The sequence below is a fragment of the Phalacrocorax aristotelis genome, chromosome 3 (assembly GCF_949628215.1).
Source record: "Phalacrocorax aristotelis chromosome 3, bGulAri2.1, whole genome shotgun sequence".
NCBI classification, from domain to species: Eukaryota; Metazoa; Chordata; class Aves; order Suliformes; family Phalacrocoracidae; genus Phalacrocorax; species Phalacrocorax aristotelis.
This window is the reverse complement of record NC_134278.1, coordinates 22,036,798-22,047,394: the sequence shown is the minus strand read 5'-3', so window position 1 is coordinate 22,047,394 and position 10,597 is coordinate 22,036,798. Positions and strand designations below refer to the sequence as shown.

Sequence of the window (10,597 nt, the reverse complement as noted above, 5' to 3'; positions counted from 1 at the left end):
TTCATTCTGCCTCTTGTTGGGTCACGGTGCAAACGCTTTTTCTCAGGTTTCTGCTGGCTCAGAATGGAGGAAAGGTATGCAAGATTGTATTTCTTTGATTCAGGGCTGGATTAACAAACATGTTACAAACGACACTTGGAACTTGTCCATTTTAAGAAATGTGCCTTGTTTCAATCAGTTCTGCTGAATGCCTTGCTAATTATTATAACATTTTCAGATGAAAGAGGCAACATATTTGATCCGGACATTGGTTTCAACTGGTTCTAACTCTGTACAGTGCCAAAGAAAACAGGACCACACTTTCAGTGGGACCACTTAAAGTCAGTGCTTGTAGCAGTGTAACACATGACCAGCTACAGCTCTTTTCCTGCCTTGATTATGCCTGTGAAACTGTATGAGAAAGGTTCGTACAGTTCATATTTATATGAAATAAACAAAAATATAGGAAATGCAGAGGCCTTCTTTTTGAGTCCTGTGAGATATTTCCTATTCTGTACAACACTGTCCCAGTTTTGCAGGAAAATAGTGGCATAAGTACAGCCACAGTTTGGAGGAACTGGTCAGAAGATAAGACTACATAACAGAGGTCCATAAAGCACATCAGTTTTGAGTTATGAGGCTGGTATTTCATAAACCTGCTGGGTTATAATAGCTTAATCTTTTCAGAGTCATTATGTGTACATGCGTGCATGTTAATCACAGGAAGGGGACTGAAGTCCATTCAGACTGGAAGTCTATATTCTCGGAGGTGGTGGGTGGAATCAGAGCTCAGATGAATTCCAAGGGCAAATAAAAAACCAAGCTCAAAACCTGGTACACAAAGGGGAATGCCAAGCAGAGAACTCTGCACCTAGAGCTTCTCAAATGAAGTCATAAAGCCTCTGAACATTGCCAAGAACTGTTTGCCAGATTTTGGAGAAAGTCTGAAGTGATTTCTGATGCCCTGAGAACCTCAGCCATGACTAGAAGTGAGTGCTAGCCACATAACATACTAAAGACAGACTTGGTAAATCACAAAGAAATGGAAGACATGCATAAGCTCTGTCAGTTCACAAACCAGCCTGTTTCAGTGAGCTTTCCTGCATACTGTTTTCACAATAATGTAATTGTTTTATTTTTCATTGTTATACTTCTTTTTAGTTGGTTGAAGACAGGATCCTCCATATGAAATGTCAGTATAAGTGAAAGGGTTATTTATTTCCTTGCCACATTAGGAAGCTTTAAAACACAACTACCCCCCCATCCTGACTCTGGAAGCATATGCGCACATCATCCCTGCTACAAGTACTTTTTAATGTAGAAAGCAGAAGTGTCAGAAACATTTGAAAGTGACTGCAGATGTACCTTGGAGCTCTCGGTGGTTTAACCCCAGCCGGCAACTAAGCACCACACAGCCGCTCACTCACTCCCCTCCCTGTCCCCAGTGGGATGCAGGAGAGACTTGGAAGAGTACAAGTGAGAACACTTATGGGCTGAGATAAGAACAGTTTAATAATTCATGCTACTACTACTACTACTGATATTGTAATGAAAAAAAAATTATCGAAGACACCACCTGCCAACTGACGCCCAGCCTGTCCCCGAGCAGCGATTGCTGCCCCCTGCCCCAACCAACTCCCCCTGGTTTATATACTGAGCATGACATTGTAGGATATGGAATATCCCTTTGGCCAGTTTGGATCAGCTGTCCTGGCTGTGCCCCGTCCCCTCCTGGCTTCTTGCACACCGGCAGAGCTTGGGGAGCTGAAAGGTCCTTGACTTAGTGTAAGCACTGCTTAGCAACAACTAAAACATCAGTGTGGTATCAACATCAGTCTGATACTAAATCCAAACCACAGCGCTCTACCAGCTACTAGGAGGAAAATTAACTCTACCCCAGACGAAACGAGGACAACCTAGGATAACAATTTAGCTTTCAGAGGCTACAGTTCAAGCCTTGTCGGGCATTCCAAAGTGCTGCAGAAAGTATTTACGAAGCTACGGTGAAAAGCTCTACAGAACCGGCTCAAACGGAAAGCTTCGAGCCAGCGTTTGCGTGTGCGATAGTGCCATCCAGTGGCCAGTCGGGCTAGCTGTAATGATGTCTTCCCCGATGCACAGAAAAACACCAATATTTGTATTTTGTTGAAACTCATTAAAATTTTTAAAACATATTTATAAATATTAAAAACATTTAAATAGACAAATATACACAATATGTGAGTTTCCTTGACAGAGAAGCATACTTTGATATATTAATTATAAAAATGGTGTGTTCGGCTACAGTGAAAAATTACATTTCTCTTCTAATTTTTAATCAAGCTTACAATAAAAATAAGCAAAAATGTTTAGCTGTATTTAAAGAAACAGAACATTCCACACATTAGAGCTGTATTCTTTTCTACCTTGTTCACACAAAGAATTACTACTCCTTTTCCCGACATTCCCAGTTCCTATAAAAAACGGAGTTCAAGACTGGGAGCTTTTGGCTCTCAAAAACCATAAAACAATTCTCCATAGACTCTTCCTCCAGTTAGGATTCATGGCCACAGCAGATCTAACATAGCTTTTCTAGAGTAGACCCCTTCTTTTAAGACCCAGCTGATGAAAAGTAATAAGACCATCCTTCAAAGTTCTTTATTTAGAACACACACAACGATGCAGGCCTTGATTTACTGTCCTCCTGTGCCTTTGGGAGATGGGGGTATCCAAAACACCAACCTACTAAGCTAGCAAATACTCCTGAGGAACACATTCAAATTCCCTTATTGGATCTGTTCCATTTTGTCTAGAATACTAAGATTCATTGGACCAAAAAGAGGAGAAAATACACTCCAAGCTAAGGATATGGCGTTCCAGTGGATGTGGAAAAAGAGAGAATTCTAGGTTCTCATTCTTGGAAACTCATCTCATCTCAGTTATTACTTTTCCATAGGGAACAAGGCCAACTTCAAACTCCAGGAAGTTTGCCAACTAAATTCTGCTAATCTATCTTTTCACAGATTTATATGCAACAAAACTACTTTCTACTATGGTAAAGTTGCCAGGTTATTATTACTTTTTCCCTTTTAATGTTTTTCCATGCTGGCTGACACCATGTGCTGTTGTGGAAAGACATGTTAAGGAAGGCTAAAGAGTTGAGTCACTGCCTGCAAGATACACAGAACCAGTAACAAATCACCTCTGTCTCCTCTTATGCCAAAAGGATCCAACTGAGCAGCAACCAGAGTTTCTGTATGCATGTTCCAAACCGAAATAAACAGGCTCTTTCGCAAGCAACCTAAATTCAGATCTCCCAATTAAAAGCAAAGGTATTCCACCAGTCTTAAACATTTGGCTCTCATTCATTTATCCATACAAAATTCTTAACAGGCAAAACAGTCCCTAAATTAATGATGTAATTATTTTGGTTTGTCAGCAAGAAAGCCCTTGTATTATGTTATTGCACTATCACTTCATAAATCCAGCCACATAATGAAGAAAAGCCACGCTTTATTTAATTTGCAGGGTTTCTCTCATGGTTAAAGACACCTACTTAAACTTTGTGCTGCTTAGGCAGGGTTAGCTAGCGGACAACTGAGATAAAAGTTTTGAGTTTTTCTGAAATGTAGAAAATGGGAATATTTTTCTGACAAACACATATGGATACTGTATTTTTGTGTTTGCAAAAATTTTTCTTCTGTAACTGTTACATTTACTTATTATAGTTGCAGTCATCAGGGAAGGTTTAAAAACACCAAGCCTGCAGTTTTGAAGTGTGCATTATGAGATATTCATCCTTCAAAAAAATATTGATGCAATTTTGGAGTTTGGAGCAGCTTATACTTTCACTCAGCAATACTTTTAGAAGACAAAAAAACCTGCATCATGTTCATACTTTCTAAACCAAGTATTATCCACCTGTTAGCTATCGCATTATGTCAGTGGTATCAGAAATCAACAGATAATGTACAGCTCAAATGGATTTGTACTTGCTAATTAAAAATAAAGTGCCTGCCACTCACACTCGAGGGTTCTTTGTTCTTCAACTTTGTTAAAGGGCTGTAATGCCCTGCGATCTTATATTAAAGAGGAAAATTACTCTGGTAATGCAATACAAAATGAAATACTGCCTGAAAGGGCAACTATACTGAGAGGAAGAGTAAAGAGAAGTTAAGCGCAAGATATTTTATTTCACTTGGGTAGAGATGACGTCTCTAATAAATGTTGTGCCAGGCAAGAGTAACACAAAACTGGGCAATATAGAAAAAATAATTTCTTTTATTTTGTCTGTTATGCTAGGAAGGGCAGTTCTAACTGCTGTATGCCACCAGTTCCACATACTTACAGAACACAGAATTTTTATTTTTTTCCAACCTCACGCATAAGACGGACAACAAAATACTGAACGATTTGGGGAAAGCGCGCCTTGGGTGTACTAAGCAAGGTACATTGTTTTCCGTTGCAAGAGACTTGCTGCTTAGCTACTCTGAACCACCTCGTTTACTGCGAATGAAATTCATACGTGCTGAGAAGCCAAAGGCTGTTGGTAACAGGTGGTACCTCAGTGTGATGACGTACTACAGCTTTAAGTGTGCAATACTGTAACGATTGTGCACTGATATTGTTGCAGAAGAGTTCACAAGAGCAAAGTCAGGAGCACAACATTTATGTGGTCATGCTTAGGGCCATGTTTGAAGAACTGCATACCTTTCCCCCTCAAAAAGTTAAGAGCAAAGCTAGGCTTTTCTAAATCAGCCTGGGACAACTACATCTATCTACATAAAACCCAACAGGCCTGTTCCTTGGTCCCGAAGGCAGGTGCCACAGCCTATCTTGCAGCCAGTTAGATCGATTCTGTTCGCTCCTTCAGAACATGGACTGTTCCCAAAAGGCACGTGCTACCTACCAGACCACTAGAGCAGTGTTCACGGAGAAGTGACAGTTGACACTACCCAACACTGCATCAAGAATCGCACAGAATGGATGATGACGGGGCAACATAGCAAGCCTGCATCTATTTAATTTGCTAATACGAAGTAGCCTCGCTGTCTGTAATTCTTGATAGAACAACGAGTGAGGAGAGCCATGCTACGTTAATCCATGGGAACAGTAAAGAAATGGAGCCTGGGCTCACACTGCACTGCTGTTCCACAGTGCTGTGAAGCCCTCCAGACACAGTTTAACTCTCTCCCTAACTGGGAGACTCGCAAACTGTGTATGCGTATTCATCTGCTTATCTCCCTCAGGTCCGTATTTCCACTGCTTTGAAATAAATTTTAAATACTTGAGTAGTCTTCACAAATACTTGCAAGCTTAAACACATGCTAGTGTTCTGCATTTTTATACCCAACTGTTCTTCACATTAGCCCAAGTTCCATTTCGTAGATTGTCTTTCCTGTGTCTTAAATTACATCTATTTTAGACAGAAGCTTAGGCCTCTGCACAAAGGTTTAACTGCTTCTAGATACAACTTTAGTAAAAGATACATGGACAGTCTTCCATTGTGTTCATTTCCCCCCCAAATTTCCTTAATCCAATAAAAACAGGTTACTCTGAGCAAAACTGAAGCCTTCTTCATTTTTACCAATTTTTCATGTTCAGTTATTTATTAAAAAAGTAAAGCATAAAAGGAAGTAATCTAAAAAATAGGAACAAAATTGCATAGAACAGTCTAAAGTTTCTTCCTTTCTGTTCTACAAATAAGTAAAAAATACTGTCAAGATTACATCAGTTTTAAGAAGAGATATTTATCTAGTGGCATTAAAATAATGAAATGTGAACTGGAAAAAATCCAGAGATCATTTTGAATTATACAAATAAAATGCAAGATTTTACCAAACTATTTTTTCTCATTAAAATTAACAAAGAAAAAAAATCTTATTAAAAATTAATTCAAATTAACTCAATTTAAGATACAATGGATAATTTTATTTGTAAAATGCTACTGGCACACAATACAGGAAATATAAAACTTGATTTATCAAGAAGTTTAACGCTTCATAGAAGCATGGATTCCTGAGGTATTCTGAATACATTCCCTCATTTACTGGAATTCACAACACATCTCCAATTGGCTTAAGAAGCAGAAGACTAGATACTTAATAAACAGACAACGAAGACAGTTAAAAAACACATAGGCAAATGGAAACTGACTTGAAGATTCTGTCTCATGCTCCCATACTAATAGCCTTGGTCATGGTGAGAACTATCTTACACTGAAGGGTGGAAAGATCTTTTGGGGCTGGGTTTCTCAATTTCATGACCCATTCAAATGTATTGTTAGACACGTGCTTTCTCCTAATTGTCCATGACCACACGCTGTGAAGCCCTCTTGACATGACACAAAAACATTGCTGTTTCTGGACAAAGATACAGAAGGCCTGATTACCTGGACAAGTATTATTACAATTAAAAAAAAAAAAACCCAAAACCCAAAACCCAAAACCAACAGTGTTAGGCGCCTTCACTTCTTTTTCTCTTTTTCTGCTTTCATTCTCTGCTGTAGTATCTTCAGCTCAGTCATAACATTCAAAGTTCTGTAAACCCAGGTGACCTGAAAAGTAAGCAAATTATTAAATTCAGCTAATTCACATACATTTACTTATCAATTTAATGAAAGCATCCATAAGAATGAACACATACATACCACAATTATAATAGTATTCACTAGCAGTGGTGCTGAAAATACTAGTGAAATAAACATTCCTCTTGAATCAAAGTACTGATATTTAGAAAACAGCCTGAAAGAAATAAAATACAGAAAAATAAAAGAGGAAGCTTTACTCAGTATAGTTCACATAACATTGTACTTTCACAGTAACTATTCAACATGGACATAGTACAGATTATCCTACTTCTTGGGATCCCCACGCACAGGCCAGCATTCTACTGTCTTAAGTCAGAGCAAAGAGACAGTCAATATCTAATCAGTTATTAATATTTATTAAATAACCAGCCTTTCTTTTCTTTAAGGTTTAGTGTGCAAAACCTAAAAAAAACCAACCACAGATTAAGTAACTTACTAATGTGACTGCTTATCCTGGCGTGTCTGAAATGACTATTTTAGGTATTATGGTTACTCATATTGGAAAAGATAACAGAAATAATAAATGTAGCTAAGCTGTAATTTAGGTCTTGTATGCCTGAATTGGAACATGAAGACTTACAGTTAGATGACTGCATGAAGTAGTGTTAAACACATACTTTCCAGTTACATCAATGCTTATTAAAATAGCCATCAGTCTAACTCGGGTACAGAGGCCTAGTGAAACAAGCTAATTTTAATGTTTTATGCATATATAAGTATATAAAATAGCAGTGATATTTTTGAAAAGTGGTGCTTAACTTCACCTTATTAAACATGAATAGCTACTAAATAAAACCCAACAAAAACAAAAGACCCCCCCACAAGCTCACATCCTCTTCTCCTTTACCATCCCACTCTGCTTTTCTTATAGTTCTCTGACTAGTTTACAACTATCCATATAAACATATATTTTAAGCAGTACAATAAATACATGCTAACTATTAAAAATTACCTTTTCTTATAAGCTAAGTGATAACTATGTTGTAGTGTATGGTTTTGTTCAAAAGTTTTACATCAATTAATGCAAAAGACCCTCTACATCACATTCTACTGATGAGGTGTGACTCTCTAAGTTAATGCTTTTTGAGAACGACATGAAAAAAGAACATTTTTAGAACGTTCATTTAAATGCAAAAATGAAAGTGAAAACATTTACCTCCAATTCATAGCTGCTAATTCATTTATGTATTCAGCAGAGTACACTAAGCCCACTGTACAATAAAAAAAATGTTAGATTCAGTAGATCTTTTAAAATACACTGCCATCAGTTCTGCCATGTATACTAGAGATGTATACATACCAGACATTAGAATTCCTTCATCCTCAGAAAACATTTAATATTTAATAGCACAAAACCAATTCTGATTTAAATGCCCCATATAGTTACTAAGAAGTATAAAGTGATCACAAAACAAATCCACTATATTACAAACAAACATAAAATCCTACTCATCTCAGCTTACAGATGGAGCTCGGCATACAAATGAACAAAAAAACCCAAAACAAACCAATCAGTATTTTTTCTAGCAATCTTCTTGGTAACTGCTTCTAAGTTGTCTGTAAGAAATACCAGCACTCCCCAGAATTGGTATGGAATTAAGTTATCATTTTAGATGTTATGGTGTCACACTGCTATAGCTAACATTACTATCTGAAGTTAGGGTACTAGCTATATATAAACATTTTGGTGAAATACAAACTTTGAATAGCTGCATAACAGTATTCTGCTGCAGTCAGGTGAAGACTAGCATATTCTTACACAACAGTTACACACAATTTGAAGCCATCAAGACAGTAAGAAAATTCAGTGCAATCACATGTTTAACAGAAAAGCAATACAACTACAAAATTTTAAGTTGGTCCTTGTATCATTTTTCACATGCATTATTACAGGAGAAACACTAATTTGCACGCACTTTATCTGCTGCGAAGTATGAAACTGTGCGCTGTGCAAGTGCGTACAGAAAACAGTTAATATTAAGAGACCAAAAGAAGCTATTTGGCAGTATTAGAAGCTTAAACAATGCACATGCCCTGTATTACCCGAATGCCAGCTCACGGAAGCATGAACACACGACTCACCCATGCAGAGGAAGTGCCCTATTTGCACCCGGTAGTGCTGGAAAGAGATGTACGTTAGCAGGAAGCAGAGGACGTGGAAAACCGCCAGCCCCACCAGCCAGGGCTCAGACCAGTCCGTCTTCTACGGATAAAACGAAAGATTAAGCTATGGCAGGAGAAGGAATGTCACCGGCCAGCTAAAGCGAGCACCCTTCCTCCTCCCGCACCGAAACTACAACCGATTTCAGTCACGGACCTCCCTCACCAGCCCGCCCCCGTCACAAGCTGGGGAAGGTGCGAGCACCCCTGCACGGGCTTTCCCCACCCTCGCCCCAGCCCCCGGAGGCGCGCAGGCACACACGGCGGCCAGGTCCTCCTCCGCGGGCGGTCACCCCAGCTCCTCACCGCCAGGACGGTGGTGAGCCCCGGCGGGCTACTCAAGGGCTGCTCCATGGCGGCGGCGGCAGCCCAGAGCAGCGCTACCGCCGAGGTCTCGCGAGAAGCCGCCCAAAGGCGGCCGGCAGCCGTTGGGCGGCTTCTCGCGAGACTTTGGCGGCCGCCGGTTCCTCACCCCGCGGCGGGAGGTTCGGCTGTGCAGGGCAGTTGGTCAGCTCGCACGAGTGGGGCTTCCAGTGCCGCCCTTGTTCCCTCAGAGGGGGAAGAGGTGGTGACTGCGCTCGTATTTGGGAGAGAGAGCAACGGCGGCTTTCCATACCCCAGCGGCTGCCTCTCCTCAGGGTTGCACCAAGTCAGAACCATCTCTGCTACTTCTGTGACTGAAATTGACTTTCTGAAAAATAACCCTGCCTTTTCAGAAAAGGGGCAAGAAGCTCTAATTATGATTTTAGCATTTGTTAATGAAGTTATGAAGCTCCTGGGAGAGCACGTTTTGTTACAATCTGCTCCGTGAAGTCAGGCTGGTGTTAAGGTGTTCAGGGCACTTTGCATGGGTGGCCCAGCATTGGTGTTGGCTTTTTGGTCTTCTCTTGGCGTCACTCAGTGTTTGGCTTCAGCTGCTTTAGGGATGGAAGCGCAAGAAAAATGGAGTTCTAAGCCTAGCTGGAGGTTTCTGACCAAAAAAAAAACCCAAAACCAAACCCAGTTGAGCATTCTAGGCAGGAACTTAAGTGAAAAATAGGTTTTTTAAATTGAAAAAATGTGTATCTTAATTACTGTCCAATGGAAAGTGAATAAGACTTTGAAAACATTTGACTTCTAATTTATAACTCGTTTTGCTAAATGTATGCAATGAAGAACCAACCACTCAAAGACCTATCACTTAAAGAGAGATTTCAAATTCAGATTTCTATCAGCTGAGCCAGGAGACTTCATGAATCTTAATAGAATTAGCTTTGTCAAACAAACCATACTGTCATATATAGCTCCACATTCTGCTTTCATGAAATTACATAGGAAAGGATCTAAAATCACATATTGATCTAAAGTTTAGGTTGCTGATAAATGAGGCTGGCTGGTGAAAAAGCCTACTTATGATAGGGAATTCCAAATGTAAATGCTGAATGATGTTTCTAATGGTAGCCCTGGACGTTCGCTAGCAGATCTTACGGTACTGTACTAGAGACTACTTGAAAGTGCCTTTTATACTTGCTGCAGGGGGAAATGCAGCTCTGATTCTCCACGAGAATGGAAAAGAACTTTTGGTTTTGAAGTTCCCTACAAGTATGGGAAATGCTTCATTTATTTTATTTGATGAGTCTTTGAGTTAGCAGATAGCTAGATAATTTTTAATGGCCTTGTTTCATTAAGGACCTGAGATATAGGTTTGCTTTTGTGATAATGCATTTTTAGCTTCTGTCTTAAGAAGCTAAAGTGCTTTGCAATATAAGATCCATATTTAAAATATCTCTGAAAAATTACATATAAATTTCTGCTGTCCTTGTGCTGAACAAACAATGTTCTTCACCATTTTATTCTTTGCATTGGATATATTAAAAGTTCTGTCTTTGCAGGGTGTGTTCTGTTGTAAAC

The 10,597-nt window shown here is 39.4% G+C and overlaps 1 protein-coding gene across 1 annotated transcript; it reads right to left on the bottom strand.

Moving 5' to 3' along the window:
- Positions 1-5,867: 5,867 nt before the first annotated feature.
- Positions 5,868-9,121, bottom strand: TMEM18 (transmembrane protein 18). Its single transcript, XM_075086897.1, has 5 exons — positions 9,014-9,121; positions 8,630-8,750; positions 7,704-7,758; positions 6,608-6,701; positions 5,868-6,514 (listed from the first exon to the last, which is right to left on the bottom strand). Exons 1-5 carry the CDS (start codon positions 9,059-9,061, stop codon positions 6,425-6,427), a joined length of 408 nt encoding a protein of 135 aa, XP_074942998.1. The 5' UTR covers positions 9,062-9,121; the 3' UTR covers positions 5,868-6,424.
- Between the last annotated feature and the right edge of the window lie 1,476 nt (positions 9,122-10,597).

Bases quoted from the DNA above. Each gene is read 5' to 3' on its own strand.
- TMEM18 (XM_075086897.1), bottom strand. From the start codon at position 9,061: ATGGAGCAGCCCTTGAGTAGCCCGCCGGGGCTCACCACCGTCCTGGCG. The intron at 7,759-8,629 runs GTGAGTCGTGTG...TTTATTGTACAG, and splicing joins AGGGCACTTCCTCTGCATGG to TGGGCTTAGTGTACTCTGCT. The intron at 6,702-7,703 runs GTAAATGTTTTC...TATTTCTTTCAG, and splicing joins TTAGCAGCTATGAATTGGAG to GCTGTTTTCTAAATATCAGT.